Source organism: Molothrus ater, chromosome 7 (genome assembly GCF_012460135.2).
Source record: "Molothrus ater isolate BHLD 08-10-18 breed brown headed cowbird chromosome 7, BPBGC_Mater_1.1, whole genome shotgun sequence".
NCBI lineage: Eukaryota > Metazoa > Chordata > Aves > Passeriformes > Icteridae > Molothrus > Molothrus ater.
Window position 1 is genome coordinate 18838248 of NC_050484.2, and position 19806 is coordinate 18858053.

The window sequence follows — 19806 nt, forward strand, 5'->3', positions numbered from 1 at the left end:
CTCAATTATTAAAGCACTTAAGCTAAATATGACCTCAGTTTAATAGCAGACTACATCAGCATTTTGAACCTTTTCTGAGATATGAGAATAAAATCATTTGGCAGGAAAACACATGATTTAACTTTAATGAGACTTAGTTTTAGTACCTTTATGTGCACCAACACTTGGGGCTTATCTCACTGTCAGTGGTAAAGAGAAAGACTGCACAGTCACAAAGAATTCTTTAGAACTACTTAGACAGAACAATCTGTTTAAAAGTTAAAATGGACATTGATGCTTCCTTCCAGACTGTTAGAGATTGTGCTGTAGATATAAATGAGAATGAATAGGTAAAATCAGTGTATACACGCATATGTATGTTCCATTCTGTGAGCCTGTGCACTGCAGCAGCAACCAAGGAGGAAAAAAAGGCACCTGGCTGACTCAGAGCTGCCAGCATGGAAGATCAAAGCAGTGCCAGCTCTGTACAGAGTGCCAGTAGCACACTGTCAGGGCAGTAGTCAGAATGGGAGAAAGACTTTTCTTTAAACAAAAAAGCAACATCATTACAGCTTTCCAGAGGAGAAAGGGTCTGACCGGCCAAAGGCTGACACCTACACTTGTGTCTACTCTCTCCATGCCTGATGAAACACAGACCAGCAGAATACATGACACAAATTAGTTGTGTTGCATTTGTCAGTGACAGCAACTTTTATTGTCTTTACAATACAAGATAATACAAAGTATTAAAAAGTAATTTTGTTCGGTAAAATAATCGATTGAAAATATAAGTGCATCTTTGGATTAAACAAGATTACAAGCAAATAATTTGCCATGAGATCAGAGAAGCATAAAAGCCAACGGGTCTAGAACCATGCTCCTGGCACCTAATGTTTTCTAATAAAGAATTTCATTCTTTTGAACAGGAATCCTACTCCTTCCCCTAAGTGTGTGGGATTGCAAGTATATATATCAGCTATATACTTGTAAAGGGTTGGAGGGGAGGGAATAAATAAAAACTAATGACAAGTCCTGTCCCAACACCCCTTCTCCACTTATGTTGGAATCTGTACTGTGTTAGAAGGCCTTTTTTACTGCACTTTCCCATTATCACCAGGATTGAACATAAACAGTTTTATGTTGTGGTTAAAAACCCCATAATTTCAGAAAATAGTCCAATTTTACAATTTTGAGCTTTTATACACATGTAGTTTTTCTCTCCCAATAAGCTAAAATGCAACTGCATCAGTTTCCTTTTATCATTTGAATCATTCCTTTATAAGTAATTTCAGGTAAGACATAATGTCGATTGCAGATGACCAAACCAGAACAGAACACTGTACAGGACTGAGACTTTGGGCCAGTTGAGAAATCCTTTTCTCCAAGGTATACCCCTGCCTGGGCATAGCAATATCATTCTTCTTCAAAAACATTACTGGACATAAGTCATTCCCACCATCACCTATATATATAATTTGTGTATAACTCACTCCTCTCTCCAACTGTTTATCTAGAAATTCTTTTAAAACTTTCCTTTTGCAAAGGTTTTTAGGGCACTTTGCACAATGGTGAGCATGGAAGTGCTGTACAGTAAGATAGCCAGTACTGCTGAATGCTGCAGGGTTTGTAAACACTTCATCAAACACTTTATGGAAGTCAGCAGCTTTCAAAATCCAGTCAATAAATACTGTATTAGAATCTGAAACAATTATACAATCAAACAACTCCTTGTTCTCGCCAATAAATCCCAGAAGATCTATCATTCCCGCAGTGAAAGGAATTGTTGTCATAGTTCTTTTCATCTCATCTTCTTTGACACCATTGTCTCCCAAGTAGACGAAGACTCTGCCCATATATTCTGTCCAATGTCCTGGTTGGTAAGAGTTTCTTAATCCATTAGGAAGTTTTCTTTCAGGAGCACATTTCACAATCCAGGTGTCACTATTTTCATCTATGATTGTATGGTCAAAATCAAAAACCAACAGAAATTTCATAGCTGTGAGAAAATAGTTTCCAAAACAAACAAATAAGAAAATTATTTATATAAACAGAAGTACTATATTTCTACCCTGACGTTGTGTTCAGAAGAGAAAAATTCTGGAAGAAAATATTGGAACAAAATAAACTATTTATGGCCACTACCATGACGGGAAGTTGTGCTGTAGCTAAAAATGCAATTTGTAAATGCCAAAGTTCAGTGTCCAACTTCTGTTTAAAATAGTAACTGTGAGAGTATCTAACTCATGCTTACTAATACTTGCTAACACAGCACCAATCTTCCTGTATTCACATACCATCAGTTTGAGCAGACACTAATTTCTCCATCAGCACTCGCCAATGCAACCGAACAGGGATTCTCCTGGCAAAACGCCTCAATAGGTGTTTCAAAAGGAAACGATCACCGTCTGTTCAAACAGACGGAACGGGTTCGAACCTTCAACGAGGCCGCGCTAAATCAAGGCAGCCAACGAGACGAAATGCAGCCGTTAGCGGAGCGGAACCTGCCGGCCCCTCCCGGGCGGGTCAGCCCTGCCCGGGCCCCGCAGCCGGCAGAGCAGCCTGGCGGGCGGGGCCGCAGCCGCTGGAACAGCGCCCGGGGCCGCGGCCCGGCCCGTGAGGGGAAGGGGCAGCGCCGGCCGGCGGGGCCCCGCCCCCCGCGCGCCGTCACGTGACCGCGCGCCGCCGGTCGCCCGGCAACGGCGCCGCGGCCCGGGAAGATGGCGGCGGCTACGGCGGGGCGGCGGCGGCGGCGCGGCGCCCGTGAGTGGGCTGCCCCCGCGGGCAGCGGGACCCGGCGGGAGGGCAGTGGCGAGCCCGCGGCCGCACGGCTCCGGGAGGCTGGAGGGGTGCCCAGCGGGACTCTCATCAAAGCTCCCCCGGCTGCAGACGGCAAGAGGGGCTGTTTCTCCCTAGGAACGGAGTGGAGAGAACTGACCTGAACGCAGCGCAGGTCCAGTAACCTCCAGGGGCAGCGGCTGGGGAAGATGGAGGGGCTGGCAGAGTCCTGCCTGCAGGCGCATCAGTGCGCCTTTACTTCTGCTGAGGCTGTCTTCACCTAGGACAGAGGGAGAGGATCAGGTCCCATCCCTGTCGGGAGACTGATCGGCAACGGCATCTGGAAAACAGAGTTTGACACCGGTGTCACTCTAAGAGAAAGCCTCCTTACCTTTCAGGCATGGCCTGTTAGTCTGCTCAAATCACACAATTTCTACAGAACGCCAGCCTGTACAGATTGCCACTCCCTTCAAAACGGGTGGTGACACTTGAAAGAGCTTTTCACAAAACCTAGACATCAAATAGAAAAGCTGCATTTACGCCTTCACACGTGTATGTGAGCCTAATGCAACAAAGAAATCCTAGTCTTGCCAACAAATCAAAAACTGATCTACAACAGAACTATTTCAGTAAATATGATGAGCATGCAGGACATGGAAGTAAGGCACAGTCTGTGCTCAAACTGCTGCCTCATCCAGCCAGCAGAATGAATTTAACAATATTCCTCTTTTCATATTGGGAATGGTCTCTGCTCCCTGCTGTTCTAAGAATCATGCCCAAGTATTGCCAGGGAAGCGTGTTACTACAAGCCAAGCCCACACAGACACACAAACAGGCAAGGGCAGTACTTGGCAGTACAAAGTCCAGGCAGTCAGTGCCTGTCCAAGTACATGCACTGCTCGTAGGCAGACTACAGATACAGATACCCTGTCTTAGCTCTGGGGTTTGGGGATGGGGGACTAAGTAATACTAAGGATACCTTAGTATTATTACCATGCCAGCATTCAAATTCTGATACACATTTGATTATTGGATTTTCTGGTTAAGTAACCTTCATATTTTATCTTCCCTCTGCACAGCACATCATTGGAAAGAAAAGAATATTCTAGATGAGTATTTCCTTCGAAAAGAAAGAGATCTTCGTCAGGTCATTGTATTGCCAAAAGCACAATGGGAAAGGATTCAAGGCAGCATTAGAGAAGCACCACACATTGATGAGAAAAAAGAACAGGAAGAAGTGGACTTGGACTCCAAAGCTGCTGGAAAAGAAGACCCGCGCAATGCCACTCTGGTAAGAACAAGATACATTTGTACACAAGTTGCTTTTGTATATACAAAACCACACATCGTAACATTTCTAGCTATACTCCCTTTGTTTAACATTTGCTTTTGAATATGTATTTCAGCTAAATGCCATTTAAATATGTTTAACATCTAACTTAAACATTTGTATTTTTTTACCTAAAGCTAAAATGCAAAGTAAAAAACCAATACAAAATTTAAGTGTGATTTTTAATTTTGTCTGCACTGTAGAACCTGATAAAACAGAAACTTCAAGCCAAAAAATTACGTGAAGAAAAGGAAGAGGAAGAAAGAAAGTTACTTGATTTGGAAGAAGCAAAGTTCCAAGCGGCAAAACGGAAGGAGGTTATTGATCGTGCAAAAACCTACCTATGTTATCAGGATGACAGAATGAGACAGTTCCATGTCTGTTGACAACTCATATATTTTACATTGCAATTGTACTGAATGTCTCTAAAGGCTTCTGAACATAAAAATGACTTTAAATGTTCTCTTGCAGAGTGCACTTCTACTTACTAAGGTCCTAAAAGAAAGAGATGCCCAAGTTGAATTTCTAAAGTCAAGATTAGTTGATAGCAAAAAGAAGGACTATGAAGAAGAGCAACGTCGATTTAAAGAATACATTCTCAGTGAGCAAGAAAAAGCACATCAGCATTATATGAATAAACAGGCACTATGCAAAGATCAGTTACAACAGTAAGTAATAATTAAAAGCAACCCTACTTCATTATTTACTTAAACTCTTCTCAAAATACATTCTATGAGGTTTTTACAAAAACTTGCTAATAGTTTCACAAATGCCATTCTTTTAAAAGAAGATCACAGAAGATCTTGCCCAAAAGGGAAAAGCTACATGCATTTTTAGTTGCCAACAGTCTGTATGCAAAATTGCCTCTTGGAAGCATCAGCAGGTTTCAGTCAAATCACTGTTCAAATGTTGTTAATGAAATTTAAGTGTACTTTACTCAGTTTTTGTTCCAGACAAGGAAAAGTTTAAATTAGATTTTCCATTTACCCATAATGAGCTTCCAGACTGCACAACAAGAGAAGGCATTACTGTCATTTCTATTCCTTCTCTCAGGTTTTCTGTAGATCTTATGGAGTGGTCCCCAGTGGTATTTATAGGACTGGCCATGGAGATCTGATGAAAGGAATCGAATTTCCCAAGGCAGAGAAAGGGTTCAAAGTCTGGTCTTACATATTCCAGGCACAACACATAGATCCTTGCAGAACTTAGTACAGAACATTACCAGTTTAAGCTGCTGCCCGCATGCCCAGAAGAAACACAGGTATGGTGGGTCATACTGGGGAAATCTTGTTCTCCAAGGATGCTGCAGATATAGGCCAGAGCATTACCAATGCAGTGGTGCTAAGGAGTCATCCAGCTAAAGCTTCTCACCACGACACTGCAAACTGTGAGCATACCATGCAGCTCATTTCTGACCAGGGTTACCATTACAAACAATCATGCTGTTATTCACCTCTGATATTCTACCTACCTTCAACTCAGAGTATCACATTTTTCACTGCAAGGTACCTATGGTTGTGCAGTTCATTACTTCATGCAGTTCCTAGACAATTTATTCACCTTTGTCTGATTCAGAATAAAGGAGCGTGAGCATCTAGCAGATCTGGCCAAAGAGGAAAAAAAAAGAGAAGAGGAAGAAATACAGAGATCAATCCAACTGTACCAACTGGAAACTCAGAGAAAAAAAGAAAAGGAACACGAGGAAAAACTTGCACGCCGGAAGCTGTATCATGTAAGTAGCAGGAAAACAGACAGTTCAAGATGTGCATTTCACCTTGGCTGTGATGGTTGGACTCAGCCCACAAATAAAGGGATCTACTGGCAACAGGGTCTTTGCTGACAGCTTTAGGAGCCTGGGATCAAATGGCTACCCTGCCAGTTGCAGGCCATGTCTTTCCTCTGTGCTTTTGAGAAAGACCTCTTGGAGGCCCCTCCCTACTGTTGTCTGAAGATGCTTTAACTGGTCTATGGTTAAAGATTTGGCTGTAGACATCAAGGAATATCTCCTTGACTTGAGAACTGGATTTAAGTTTCACATTCCTGCTGTTTTTAAGCCCATTATTCTTTGTTAGAAAGAGGAAATAGACAGACACTGAATGTATCTTTTTAATTTGAGTCAATATTTATGATTGCAGAGGTTTAGTGATTTAGTCAAGACTTGCTGCCATCTCATTTCTTCTTTAAAGGCATGCTACTAAGGTACAAACAAGAACTGCCTCACAGCAGTTCTGGCCAGCATGCAAAGGACAGTTGTTTTTTTACATAAAACTATAGAAAACTCCTCTTCTGTTGTGCTTTGGATTAAGCTCTTAGACAGGGGTAGTTTTGGATGAGGTGGGGCCAGGAGCAGAATGATCTGTGTGGGTGGTGGTTGGACCATCCCCCTGGCCCATGTGTGTCAGTGGGAGCATGGACAACGCTCTCTGCATTGCACAGCAATTTGTTTGTGTGAGAAGCAGCTGTTTGATGCTCAATCTGTTTGATGCTCAACCCTCACATTGACTGCCTCCTCTTGATGCATGTTTGAATAGGGAGGCAGAAGTAAGTGGAAGTATTCTTTTCTTGTCTTCTCTCTCCTTTCTGAGGATCCCTTTTCTCTCTTCTGTTTTTGAAAGAAACTTGAGGAGGGGGAATAGGGAGTGATTCCTATAAGCTGCTACCCAAGGTGCAGATATTCCAAACATCATCTGTTACATCAGGACCATTTTGCCCATACAGGCGTATGTAAATGACCAGAAAATAATCAAAGCAATAGAGGAACAAAACCAAATGGAAGAAGATGAGCGGATCAAAGCTCATTTCAAAGCAAAGGAAATTATTGCCCGGATAAGAAAAAAGAAAGAAGCTGAAATGCGTAGGTAGGTGCAATGCTAGAGTATAAATCATAAATGATCTAAAAATTATACTGTAGTTGTTTTCAGATCATTTAGACTAATGATGTAACACAATCAACAGTTATTCTAACACATTATTCTAAATTCTACTCATAGAGAGAACAGGGAATTCATGAGAAAAAGGAAATTTTTTCACAGGTTCCTTAGGAGCAATCTCACCTTTCAAAGTACAGAGGCTTATGAAAGTGCAAAGCTTTGCACCAGTGTATTGTGAAGAGTGATTTTCATATGGCCTGCCAAATCTCCACCTCCTCAACAATTAAGACAATTAAGATCCTTGATGAAAATATTTTTGAGTATAAGCTATATTTCTCTGAGTCAGCTCAAGAAAAATTATTTGACTTCTCAACAAGGCCCAAATATTAATTAACAGCATCATTTTCTTAAGGGGAGATATTTTATCAGTTTAGCATTAAGGGTACCACGTGACGATACCACTGAGTCCATCTAAGAGTTTTCTTCCCTTCCTGCTTCTGGCCAGCATTCCCCTCCTGATGGCAAGATGCTTGCTGGAATCCTTACTGAGTGATCCAGCTCATTACTGAACAGAAACCAGTGATACAAGAACACTGGGAACATTTATTTGCTAAAGCAGATAATATAAAAATAAACCAAACAGGAGGAAGAGAAGAAGATCACGAGTTGGGTGGGTGGGCCAGCCTGTGTGTTCAAGAGGAGAGAGCTCTAGAGCCAGAATTGCTGAGTTTGGTAGCTTCAGGTAGACCCAGATGTGTTGCCCTGGTATGTTATGGAAGCTCATGTTCTTCTGCAGACAAGTACAGGAACAACGGGACAAAATCATTAGTCAATTAGCTGAACAAATGAGTGAGGCATTAAGGAAGGAAGATGGTCGACTGGCTAGAGATGCTGCAAGAATAGAAGCTGAAGAAGAAAAAAAACGCAAAGAGAAAGAAGCAAAACAAAAGGCTGCCCTTGAATCTATTGCTGAACACAGAGCCACTGTGGTAAGAAACTTGGGCTGATCTTACTTTTGCTTATCCCAGCTGAGGAGCCTGGCCCAGACCACAGCAGGTGACTCTGGTGCCAAGCATCAGCAGGTTTCAGCAAGTCTGCTGCCACCTTTCCTGGAGTCCCCTCTCCCTTTCCCCCTTCTGTGTTGGGCACACCTCTGCCAGGGCTGCTGAAAACCCTGGGCTTGGACACTGGCCAGCCACAGTGGCCGTGCTGATCGGAGCGCTGATTCAGGGCTGCTTCTGCACGGAGATACAACTTCCAGCTTAGCAGGCCAGCTCCTTGGTTAACTCCTGTGTGTTTTGTGAACTACAGATGAAGTTGAAAGAGGAAAAGGAGAGACAGGAGAAAGAAGAGGCTGAAAAAGAACGTGATAGGTTAATGGAAAAAGCCCGCATCCACCTTGAAATGGAAAACAAAAAAAAACATGGACGAGATGAGGCAAACAGAGAAGTACAGAAAATTCAGCTCCAGCAAATGGTAAATAGAAAGCTTCAGAAAAAGCTTGCACCTAAACCAATACACTAGTTCCTGCTGAGAGAAAGAGAAGAAGTTTGCTGTTTTGTTTGGATTTTATTGTTTGTTGGGTTGTTTTTAATCACATGTGCTTGGCATATGCTGGTGTTGGAGACCAGCCTCCTCAGAGCATTGGTGCAAATCAAGGGTGGTTTGCAAGGACAGATCACATCCTGTCCTGTCCCATGAGGACATTTTTTCAACCATGCACTGCTGTCCTCTTGTATCTTCTGGGCAGGTCACCAAAGAGCAGCAGCTAATGCTGATGTTCACTCAGCTATTCAATGTACCCTTTCTGGGGAGATAAGGCAGGAGAGAGAAGTGGGGAGGGATGATAAGTGCCAAGTTTCAGCTAAGGATGCCACAGACCTTCTGTAAGCTTTTACCCTCTCTCAGCTCTACAGGATGGTGATGTTGAGAACAAAGTACTAAGCTTTGTTATTCCCTTTTCTCATCAGGCTGAAAAGCAGGCAAGAAAAGAGCAGGAAAAGCAAGCAGACTTGGACTACAATGCTCAGAGAGAGGCTATTGCACTTTATAAAGAGCAAGAGTTTCAGAAATATGCAAAGGAATTAATTGAAACAGAATCCAAGACGACACATCATCTTTATCCTCTTCTCAAAGCATGTGAAAATGGAAGAGGACTTGGACATAGGCCGTTTTTCTGAGAGAAGAAGAAATAAATACTAGTTTCCAAACATATAATTCTATGTTGGGACCCAGTTACCTTGTTGTAACTGTAGTGCTGCTCAAGAAACAAAAAAATGAAGCAATGTTTTTGTTTAAGAAAGTTTTTTAAACTGTCCACCAAGGAAAGGCAGAAGCCATTTTCAAGTTAAATAAATATGTTTTTCAACCATACAGGCAGAGTTAACTGTAAATTATTTATATAAAATATATACCATGAATCTAGACTTCCATTTGAAAAAATAAAAGATTGCCATATAACTGGTTATATTCAAACATCCCCAGCCTATTTCATGAATGTTAGTTTATTAAACTTGAGACAGGAATTCATATTATATAATTGTCACTGTAAGCCATTCCAGCCAAAAGTTCACTACTTCTGTTATATTTTTAATATTCATTGATCTAAAAATTCACTGTCCCAGGTTACAACTACAGGGGACCAAAAAAAGAGAACTTATGTGAAAGTTAGAACAGTTAGGGTGTGCAGTTTTGGTAGTATTTTGCACCTATGTCTGAAAAACAAATGTCATGCTATAAATCAGTTTTATTACATGAAAATGTTAATGTAAATTGATTCCAGCCCTTAAAAAGTCACCAAAGAGACAAATAGGTCCCAATACAGCTGTAAATAGGGCCTACAAAATCAGCACATCAACAAGAGGCAACATAGTTGGGCTGTTCCTTCAAAAAGACTAACAGCAATTCAGGCTGTAAATAGATGTGATCTATTTAATAGGTAAATAGATGTGATCTAAAATTGTCTCTCAGATTCCTCAGCAATTTTACTCACCAACACCCAAGTCACAGATACATTTCCCTCCTTAAGCTTACGTTTCTTTCATTTCCTTGCCTTGGAAATTAGGGATTCCTGAAATGACTTCCTCCACCAGCACCCTGGCCTTTAAACAGGGTATCCCACTAGCCTGGTGTTCACTGGAAGCAAAGTCCAAGAAACCTGAAGCTTTGCTTTGCTGCACCCCACAGCTGCCAGTCTCTGCTGGCCAGACCAGAAAATAATACATCCAAAAAAAATCCAGAAAGGACACTTGCCAATATTTTAGTTTTGAACGTAGGTCTTTGCTGTGTCCTCAAGTTCCTTGGCCTAGCTGCCGAAAGCAGCCAGGCCTTGGAAAAAGCACAGGGCTTCGAGGAAGATGCGAGCCTACCCTGGAGGCAAGGTACTTCTAGGGAGCTGAGGGCCAAGCCGAACTGGCTTTACCTCCCTACACTGTGCAAACCTGGGTGTAAGGGCGGTGCTGTCCTTCCCGGGGGCAGCACTCACCTCCTCGAGAAGTCTCCCAGGCAAGGCAAGGAGTGAATCCCTGGAAGGAGAAGGAGGCCCGACCTCCTCATCCAGCTCCCAGAGCCGCCAAGGGCTCCGGGCCCCGGCAACAGGCAGGCCTGGCCGGGCGAAGGTTCTTGTGAGGCGCGGCGGCGCACGGAGCCCGGCCGAACGCCCCGGCGAACCGGCGGGAGCAGAAGGACAGAGGCGGAGGGGCCATTTCAGCCTCTTACCTACGGTACGGACGCTCCGCAGAGAAACGAGATGTTCGGAACCGGCTTTGGAGAAGGGTCCGGCCTCCGGGGCTGGGGGACGGCTTCCTCCTCGCCCCTCCCCTCCCCTCCCTCCGTGTGTGACGGACCGGCCGCTGCCCGCCCGCAGCTCCCCGGGGCGGGGCTGGGCGGGGCGCGGTGCCGCTCCATCTATCGCGACACAGCGCCCGCCGCCCACTCGGGTGCCATTCCCGCCTCGGCGCCGGAACGCTTCCGCGGCCACCGCCTTTGAGCGGGCCGGGAGAGGGAGTCCCCATTTCCCGGAAACAGAGCCGTCGGTGAGGATCCCTGCTTCTCCTTCGGCAGAGGCTCCGTCTGCACGAGGCGGCGAAGAAGGCCGGCGATGGACCGCGATGGGCCGGACGCCGTTCGGCAGGAGGCAGAGGTGGAGCGTGGCCGCTACCTGAGCCGCCGCGCCGTGGCCCAGGAGCAGCTGGCGCAGTGAGTCCGGCGGCGGGGCCCGGGAGCGGGGCGAGGGGGTTTGGGTTAAAACCTCGCCGTGGCAAGCCCGGCCCGGGCGGGTCCCGGCGCCACGGCCCGCCGAAAGGGGCGGCTCTTGGGCGCTAACCCGCGTTTCGTGCCCGGGGCTCCGTGACTCACTGCTTTTCAACGAGGGTTTTAAATCATCCTCACCTCGTGGTCGGACTGACCTTTCCCCATCCTCTATAATTCTGTTCTCCAGCTTCAGAAAGGTCTCTTGCTGTCAGGGGTTATGTCCATCCCAACACATCCAACAAGACTGGCTCAATTCTGGCACCGAGAGCAAGTGGCTTGTCTCACTGTTGCTGCTTCTCCCTCTACCTAGAAGCCTTCACACTTCCAGCTGGCATGGGCATCATGGCCATGTCTTGCACAGTGCTGTGGCACTGCTTAGAAGGCTCCTTGCTGGAAAAGGCCGAGGTTGTACAGGGAGCGGGATAACAATGAAACAGGCAAATCAATTCAATCTAACATTTGAGTCCATACACTGTTCATGTTCACTTTTGCTAGTATTGACTTCTCTAGTGCCCTCAGACTGGAACTGAGCTTTGGCCAGTTTCTCGCTTATAGAAACTTATTCTGGTTTTCATCTCTGATATTTTACTTTGAAGTACCAGGGTTTTTACTGTTAAAGTACCTATAGATGTGCATAATCTATATCTGTTCATTATTACTTCATGCTGTCCCTAGCTCATTTATGCACTTCCCTTTTCTGATTCAGAATAAAGGAGCACAAGGATCAAGCAGATCTGGCTAAGCTGGAAAAGAGAAGAGAAGGGGAACGAATACAGCAATCAAGCCAATTGTACCAACTGGAAATTCAGAGAGATAAAGAGAAGGATCAGGAGAAAAAAGTTGAATTCCAGAGGCAGCATCATGTAAGTAGTAGGAAAGCAGACAGTTCAAAATACATATTTCACCTTGACTGTGATGGTTGGACTCAGCCCACAAATAAACAGTATTGTGGGTAACAGGGTGTTTGATGACAGCTTTAGTAGCCTGGGATCAAATGGCTACCCTGCCAGTTGCAGGCCATGTCTTTCCTCTGTGCTTTTGAGAAAGACCTCTTGGAAGTTTTAATGAGGCACCTGAGCTTTAACTGGTTTACAATGGAAAAGTCTGCAAGAGTCAGCAAGGAGATTGTCCTTTACTTGAGAACTGGATTTAGGTTCCATGTACTTGCTCTGTTTTAAGTCCATTTTTCTTTGTTAGGGAGAAGGAATAGCCTGAGTATGACAATATCTTATAAACTCGATGACCTGAGTTCTGTTTTCCTGCCAATACCTGCTTGAGCAGGGAAACTGAAGTAGAGGTACTGTGATGATTCACTACCATGTGAGGGAGTAAAAAGAGAGAATTTCCACTAAAACCCTACTTGCGTTTTTTCCTTGCATACTCCTCACCCCAAGTACACAAATTTCCCCCCATTTCCCCCCAACCTTGTATGTGCAACAAAAAGCTATACATACTGCCAAGCGGTACAGTGCCACTTCTGAGTCATTACAAAATGCCTTACTTTGATGGTCTACAGCCTTACTGTTCAAGCTCTTCAGAGTCTGCACCATATGAATGATAGACAGGATGGGAACAGTATAGCTGGAGCCACTGGGAATGTAGAGGAGAGAATATAAAGATGCTATAAGCCCAGAACTGCAACCACATACTAATTTTACTTTTGCTGTGGTTTGTGATTAGTAGATAATAAAAATTTTCTTTTATCCCTGGGTTTCTATCTTCTGTAAAGAACTTCTGATGTAAAAAACTCCTTATTACTGGCTAGCCTGAAGTATTTGCTAGAATTTGTTTTTAGTTCATGTTTCCAAAATCTAGTTCTACATGAAAATAAACGTTTTCCATTTAAACAGGAATATGTAGCTGAACAGAAAATATTTAAAGCTGAAGAGAAACAAAAAGAAGACAAAGATGATGATCGGATTAGGGCTTATATTAAAGGAAAAGAAATGATGGCTGATCTGACTAGAGAAAAAAATGCAGAGACTAACAGGTGAGTCCAGGGATAATTTTCAGTGATAAGATTCAAACTTGCAATTTCATTTTGTGACAAACAGTGTTTTCAGTTGTTATATCATCGAGATCAGAACTTTGATGCAAGCAAGTTTTCTGTAATTAAAACTTGGAGTAGAAAGTGCAGAAAAAATGCCTACCAGTTCCAGTAGTTATTGGTGCTGTTGGGGTGGAGGTAGGATTGCTGGTGTTATTAGAAGCAATAGGTACCACTTGCCTCTGGTAATCTGAGCAGATGTCCTGGGATGTTACAGTAATTCATGTTCTCCTGCAGGATGACAGAGAAGGACAAGGACAAAGCTTTTGAACAATTAAATGCACAGATGAATGAGAAATTCAAGATTGAAGATGATCGTCTTGCTAGAGGAGCTGCAGAGGTAGAAGTTGAGTACCAAATAAAAAATAAAGAGAAAGAAATGAAAAAAAAGGCTGCTCTTGAATCCATTGAAGAAAACAGAGTCACTGTGGTAAGAAACGGGGGCTGTCCTTATTCCTCTTTCTGTCATATACTTGTACGTAGGAATGGTGTTTGGAAATGCCAGTTTCTAGCACAGTCTGGAGTGAGACACACATGCACATTCTCACCAGTTGCTTTTCATTTATCATCTAGAATTTTAGAACTAAATCCTCAAGAAGGGTGCAGGCAGCATATATGGTGATCCTCTCTTCAATAAAATTAGACTGGGAAGGCTCTGTAATTTGTGCAAATTGCACTGCTTACTCCAGCTGAGGAGCCTGGCCCAATCCACAGCTGGTGACTCTGGTGCCAAGTATCAGCAGGCTTCAGCAAGTCTGCTGCCACCTTTCCTGGAGTCCCCTCTCCCTTTCCCCCTTCTGTGTTGGGCACACCTCTGCCAGGGCTGCTGAAACCCTGGGCTTGGACACTGGCCAGCCACACTGACCGTGCTGATCGGAGCGCTGATTCAGGGCTGCTTCTGCACGGAGATACAACTTCCAGCTTAGCAGGCCAGCTCCTTGGTTAACTCCTGTGTGTTTTGTGAACTACAGATGAAGTTGAAAGAGAAAAAGGAGAGACAGGAGAAAGAAGAGGATGAGAAGGATCGTAATCAGTGGATGACAGAAAATGATGTCTACATGGAAATGGAAAAAGCCAAGAAACAAAGACAGCGTGATGCAAACATGGAAATACAGAAATTTCAGCTCCAGCAAATGGTAAATAGAAAAACTGTATACTGTCAGCCCCTTCAGAAAGAAGCACACTTCTATATCCATAGTACTAGACCTCTTGGACAGAAGAGAAGAGGGGGGTGAGAGAGGGAGAGAAAGCTTGCTATGGGTGTGATGTACATATTTTGTTTGGTTTGGTTTTTTACCTGTGTGCACTGGAGCTGCTGATGTTTGAGAGGTGACTGACTGTATCTATGGGCCACAAGAGGCTTGTTTGTGGAGTGAGAAGGTTACTGCTGAAAACTTGACAATGCATGATACACATTTCAGAGGTTTATGGGCCTCCTCTTGGAGCAGTAGAACAGAAACCTCTTCCAGGTGGACTTGGCCCATATGAGTCAGGGAGGATTACTGTGAGGGCTGGTAATAAGAGATCAACAATGACAGATCACATCCTATCCTGTGCCATTAGGACATTTTTTCAACCATGCACTGCTGTCCTCTTGTATCTTCTGGGCAGGTCACCAAAGAGCAGCAGCTAATGCTGATGTTCACTCAGCTATTCAATGTACCCTTTCTGGGGAGATAAGGCAGGAGAGAGAAGTGGGGAGGGATGATAAGTGCCAAGTTTCAGCTAAGGATGCCACAGACCTTCTGTAAGCTTTTACCCTCTCTCAGCTCTACAGGATGGTGATGTTGAGAACAAAGTACTAAGCTTTGTTATTCCCTTTTCTCATCAGGCTGAAAAGCAGGCAAGAAAAGAGCAGGAAAAGCAAGCAGACTTGGACTACAATGCTCAGAGAGAGGCTGCTTTCCATCAGGATCGAGCATTTCGGAGATAAAGGCAGTGAGTAACTGAATCAGTGCCATTACTGGATGTAACTTCTATTCTATGCAAACATTAAAGGAAGGAACAAGATGTGGGTTTCCTATTGAGAACAACTGCAAGAATGGTGGAGTGGATAATCTGCAGTATTAAAAACAGTAAAAATTGGGGTGTGGGTGGATAAAGATGGTTGATGCAATGCCTTCCTGCCTCATATATGAGCCCCCAGCTTGCTCAGGACTGAGAAAACACTTGGTCTTTTGCCATGACTTTTAAAGCCTGCTTTGGCCCTCAAAGCTCTGCCTGAGGGCAGGGCCAAGAACTCTCCTCAGGGCCAGCACAGACTGTTATTGTCTTGGTCAGTCCTGCTGTGGTCTGGGCGGCTGCACACTTTTTGGATAGAAGAACATGGCTGGGTGGAGCTGACTGACTCTGTACCCATGTCAATTAGCATGGCCCATTATTCTGTAATGTAAGACAAAGCACAATAAGTAGAAATAATGAAGACTTGTTTCAAAACCTCACTTCAGATCTAAAGTAAAAGACTAACATTGCTGCACTATCAACTAAAAGTCACGCAGAGTTCTCTCCAATTATCTTGGAGTAGTTAATTTTGAAAATTACATATTACAAAAAGAGATGTGGCAATTAACTTGTGAAATTGTCCCTCCGTACTTTCTTCCTTTGTTCACTAATGAAAAATTTATTTCCCTTTTCTCTGAGCCAGTGCTCATTTTATTACATCAAGCTTTTTTTCAGCAAGCAGAAAGAATGGAAACTTTTATAAAAGCCTTTTGATGGCAGAAGCTGGAGCCTTAAAAGAAGTATTGACTACAGCAGGAGTGGTGCTGAAACCTGCAGAGCTTGATAATGCTCCAAATGAATCCCTAAGTGCAAATTTGCACATGCTCACTACTATGCAATTGGTGAGTTCAATGGGTTTTTAGTCTACTTCCACAGCAGCAAGAAACAAGGTGGATTGCAGCCTCATTTCCTACTCAGCTTCCAGAAATGTCCTGTTCTGCAGTTCACGTACATCTACATTTGAAGTCTACAGCCTGCTTCCATCAGGCTTCTACTCCTTTTACTTTGAACAGACAACCCATCAAACCCATTAAACTCCAGTACCAGAAAACAACTCTTCATTTCAGTACACCTAGAATAAAGTGGGAATTATGTGTATTTTTAAAGCATGTTGGCTAAATATACATTTAGTTACCTAAATGCAGCATGAAAAAAATCCAGCAGCAATCATGATCTCAATTTATTCTATTGACTCTGAGATGCACATACTTCGTATGTTGTTTTAGATAACTAATTCTAATAAGTAATTTTCTGTAAAACCTCTGCAAAGCATAGTATGATGACACTAGATCAGAAGGGCCAGAGGTGATGGAATGTTGCTGGTAAAAGGTGTCCTGTGTAAGGCAGGAGGCTGGTCTAGTTGCTCACCAGAGTCCTTCTCAGCTGCCATTTAAAGATAGGGAGATTAAAATACAGGGAGATAAACTGCAGCTGATGAAAAAAGAAACTGTTGACCTGGAAGAACCTACTCATTGAGAGGTACCTTCATTTAATGCCTAGGGCCACTCTTGTGTAATTATTAGCTGGAGTCATCCTTCCTGAAGGTATTTAGATATGTAGATGGTGCTTAGGGACATGGATTAGCTAGTGTTGGACTTCAATACTGGGTTAATAGCTGAACTTGATCTTAATGGTCTCCTCCAATCTGAATTCTATAAAGTTTTAATTAAAAACTAGCAAATCAGAAAATGCTTGAGAAATAATTTGACTAGTAAACTCTAATTATTGGTTTTCTTCAAAAAAGCATCTTCTCAGATATTGTTCTGCTTCAGGACATTGCAGCAGGTGAGAGTCATGATAGATATTAGCCTTATTTGAAGACCAAGACCTTAGAAATGCAAGGCAACCCCTCAGAGGGACTGAAACTGAGACCTTAAATCCAACTGCATTTTTTCCACACTTGTGATCCAATTCTGGGAAGAGAACAGCAACTTTACTTTGAACATGTGTGCCTCCAGTGTCTGACATGGCACTCTCCCAACAGTATTTCAGCTCACACCTGTGTGGTGGTGGACATGTAAAAGTACTGTTCTCATGGATCTAATACAACTCCTACCTGGCAAACGGAAGAGACCAGCTCTCTAAAATGCCTAATATCCTAAGGGAATTTGAATTAACTAACTGTGCAGCTCTTTACTCTTAGGTAGTGTTCCAGGTTGGACTTACTAGGTCTGTGCAAGTTCTTTTTGCATGTCTTTGTTACCAATTAGCTCTGAGGAAGTTTGAAGAGGATACATACCTGGAAACAAACGGCCCACGAACAGAAGAGCTGGCACCATGGGACATTTAAGGATGAACATTTTCACATCCCAATACAGACTTGCTCTATACTTCTGAAAAAGAAAAAAAATCTTTTCAAAGCTTCCTTGAAACATGTTCCTAGTCATGTGAGGTCAAATAATTTACTGTTTTAACAGCTAAATTCTTTCAAATGTCTGTTATTAACTTAGGCCTTCCTGTTACCTCTTGAATGGAAGAGTGCTGCAGCTAGTCTGTAATCTTCCTCCTTGTTCTGGCAGTGCATCCTTGTTTCTGATACTGATCTTCCTGTTCTGGAGGGTATTTTTGAGAGACAGAAAATTCACTACCTCTAAAAAGCATACAAAAATCCCCATAATCAGTGAAGGCTAAGATGGTAGAGGGAGGTAAAGGTGAGAGATTAGAGAACACCATATGAGACATTTTCTTTGGAATTATCTTAATTTTTTTTCTGTTTAGACTAAGTTGTGGTATAGGCTTTGTTAGGCTTGTAATGTGTGAAGTCACTGCTTTCATACTACTGCACTCCCACCATTTTAACCTAAATTTCTTTTTGTTTTGGTATATCATGGCTTTTTTATTACTAGATATTTAAGTGATACATGAATGGTTCAAATCTGTCCTCTGATCTGGTAAACCAGTCTCTAGTAAGCAGTCTTAAAGCAGAGCTCTTTGTTGCTTGCTGACACTATTTTGTATAAACCAGCACAGCACTTTGTTTTTCTGTGGATTGCCTCAGCTCCAATACATTATCCAGAGAAATTAACAGTTCTGGTGGGTACTGAAGGGCTTTAACATCAGCACTGCAGGTCCAGGAAAATTCAACACTGATAACATAGTAATTGCACACACACCCCCCCACAATAAGTAGCATCTGGACTGACTCCTTTTCTTTGTAAAAGGAAAATAAGCAAAGATTAGAAAGAAAAAGCAGCATGTACTGAAGTGTGTTTTACTGAGCAGACCAAGAAAAATCCAACAACTGGCACAATGCACAAGGGCAAAGTTTGGAACGATCTTTGGTAAAATTTATTAAGTATTTCTGCATTAGTTTCAGCTACAATCTATCAGTGCATATACAATTAATAGAAACTACTAATTATACACTTAAACTGTTTCTTTTTTCTTCAGAAACATATTTTACCATTACAGAAGCATCTACAAAGGAGTAAGAAGCTAGCCACTAACTCCTTCCAAGTTCTGTGTGCCTGCAAAACCAATCAGTGCCTAAGAGCAGAAGCTAACTGTGGACCAAGTTACAAACATGCTATTTGCTACAACCTGCCTATAACTCAAGCTCAAGAAACAAGTGCTATAGCTTGCAACTGGACTTGAACTAGTCTAACTTTATTATGGAACAAAGCAGTATTCTTTTCAGAAAGTCAAGTGGTAACAACCAAAGGTAAACTATCAGTTCATCTGTACTGTACTCCTTGAATATGCCTGGGCCTCCAGGCTCAACTAAAACCTTCTGTTTTGACTTGAAAAAAAAAAAATCCTACTCAACAAATAGAATTGGATATATCTGTCTGTAACAATAAAATCCATGTTGACTGTACCTTTTTTTGGTGACAGTTTTCTACTTACTTTTACTTTGGAGAATGCAAGGAAAGGTAGAAACAGTATCTTGAGAAGTTGTGGCATTGTCTGAGTCTTTTAATCCTTTATGAGAGATGTCTGCAACAAGACTGCATCTAGCACTCCAGCTACCCTGACTACAGGAAATGGGAAAAACACTTTCCTGTCATCTCCTAAGCACTCTGCTGCCAACCAGCCAGGCTGTGATGCTGCTGTAGGTGACTTTTTGATTAAAAGTTGCTTTTTCACTCAGTTCTAAACTGACTGTAAGCTGTGTTCATTACATTTACGTTGAGACTGAACAAACAGTTCTTCTGTAGTGAAAACTGTTCTGCTTCACATTCAGACACACACACAAAGACTTGTATTTTTTTCAAGTAAAAGACCATAGTTGGCAACAAGCAGAGTTTGCAATTAGACACTAGGCCAGCTTCATTACATAGCTGCATTTTTATATGTTACAATATAAACATAATAGACTCTCATTTGCCATTCTGTTGTAGAAATTCTTAATTGCACCGACTGTTTGACACTATCATCTAATGTAACATGGAATAAAAATCTAACTTCACATCTTCAGTAAAAATTTACTGATCTTGGCTTAACTGAGGAGGTAATATCCTGAGATCAGATCACTCTGCCTTGTAAATCTGTACTCAAAGTATCAGCATGTCAGAAGGCTGGAGGTTGGCCAAGCACATTTACCCTGAGATGAG

At 42.8% G+C, this 19806-nt stretch overlaps 3 protein-coding genes across 14 annotated transcripts; 2 read left to right on the plus strand and 1 right to left on the minus strand.

Moving 5' to 3' along the window:
• Positions 1-657: 657 nt before the first annotated feature.
• Positions 658-10749, minus strand: PHOSPHO2 (phosphatase, orphan 2). Of its 9 annotated transcripts, XM_036387268.2 has the most exons (5): positions 10672-10749; positions 5556-5687; positions 4426-4579; positions 2915-3094; positions 658-1975 (listed from the first exon to the last, which is right to left on the minus strand). In XM_036387268.2, exons 4-5 carry the CDS (start codon positions 2997-2999, stop codon positions 1248-1250), a joined length of 813 nt encoding a protein of 270 aa, XP_036243161.1. In that variant the 5' UTR covers positions 3000-3094; positions 4426-4579; positions 5556-5687; positions 10672-10749; the 3' UTR covers positions 658-1247. The 9 variants fall into 9 exon arrangements, with proteins under 9 accessions (XP_036243161.1, XP_054371336.1, XP_054371335.1 ...); XM_054515361.1 differs by lacking the exon at positions 4426-4579 and having other exon boundaries at positions 658-1930; positions 2915-3034; positions 5645-5687; XM_054515360.1 differs by lacking the exon at positions 4426-4579 and having other exon boundaries at positions 2915-3034; positions 5645-5687.
• Positions 2692-9327, plus strand: CFAP210 (cilia and flagella associated protein 210). The gene is made up of 9 exons (XM_036386691.2): positions 2692-2739; positions 3834-4045; positions 4288-4461; positions 4556-4752; positions 5660-5816; positions 6803-6942; positions 7751-7943; positions 8266-8430; positions 8925-9327. The coding sequence occupies exons 1-9, from the start codon at positions 2697-2699 to the stop codon at positions 9132-9134; spliced, it is 1491 nt and encodes a 496-aa protein (XP_036242584.2). The 5' UTR covers positions 2692-2696; the 3' UTR covers positions 9135-9327.
• Positions 10750-10875: 126 nt separating the features above from the next.
• LOC118689163 (cilia- and flagella- associated protein 210-like) lies at positions 10876-19070 on the plus strand. Of its 4 annotated transcripts, none has more exons than XR_004980570.2 (8): positions 10876-11151; positions 11912-12068; positions 13056-13195; positions 13490-13682; positions 14224-14388; positions 15084-15190; positions 15897-16095; positions 18644-19070. XR_004980570.2 is itself a non-coding variant. In XM_036387263.2 (7 exons), the coding sequence occupies exons 1-6, from the start codon at positions 11054-11056 to the stop codon at positions 15183-15185; spliced, it is 855 nt and encodes a 284-aa protein (XP_036243156.1). In that variant the 5' UTR covers positions 10877-11053; the 3' UTR covers positions 15186-15190; positions 18644-19070. The 4 variants fall into 4 exon arrangements, 1 of the variants encoding a protein (XP_036243156.1); XR_004980571.2 differs by having other exon boundaries at positions 15929-16095; XR_004980569.2 differs by having other exon boundaries at positions 15084-16095.
• The last annotated feature ends 736 nt before the right edge of the window (positions 19071-19806 follow it).

Coding starts and splice junctions, on each gene's coding strand:
- CFAP210 (XM_036386691.2), top strand. CDS start 2,697: ATGGCGGCGGCTACGGCGGGGCGGCGGCGGCGGCGCGGCGCCC. Junction 4,753..5,659: donor TGCAAAGATCAGTTACAACA/GTAAGTAATAAT, acceptor TGTCTGATTCAG/AATAAAGGAGCGTGAGCATC. Junction 6,943..7,750: donor AAAGAAGCTGAAATGCGTAG/GTAGGTGCAATG, acceptor GTTCTTCTGCAG/ACAAGTACAGGAACAACGGG.
- PHOSPHO2 (XM_054515360.1), bottom strand. CDS start 5,678: ATGCTCACGCTCCTTTATTCTGAATCAGACAAAG. Junction 3,035..5,644: donor TTATTCTGAATCAGACAAAG/GTGAATAAATTG, acceptor CCTCTGTCCTAG/GTGAAGACAGCCTCAGCAGA. Junction 1,976..2,914: donor TGGACCTGCGCTGCGTTCAG/GTCAGTTCTCTC, acceptor ATTTTCTCACAG/CTATGAAATTTCTGTTGGTT.
- LOC118689163 (XM_036387263.2), top strand. CDS start 11,054: ATGGACCGCGATGGGCCGGACGCCGTTCGGCAGGAGGCAGAGGTGGAG. Junction 13,196..13,489: donor AAAAATGCAGAGACTAACAG/GTGAGTCCAGGG, acceptor GTTCTCCTGCAG/GATGACAGAGAAGGACAAGG. Junction 13,683..14,223: donor AAGAAAACAGAGTCACTGTG/GTAAGAAACGGG, acceptor TGTGAACTACAG/ATGAAGTTGAAAGAGAAAAA.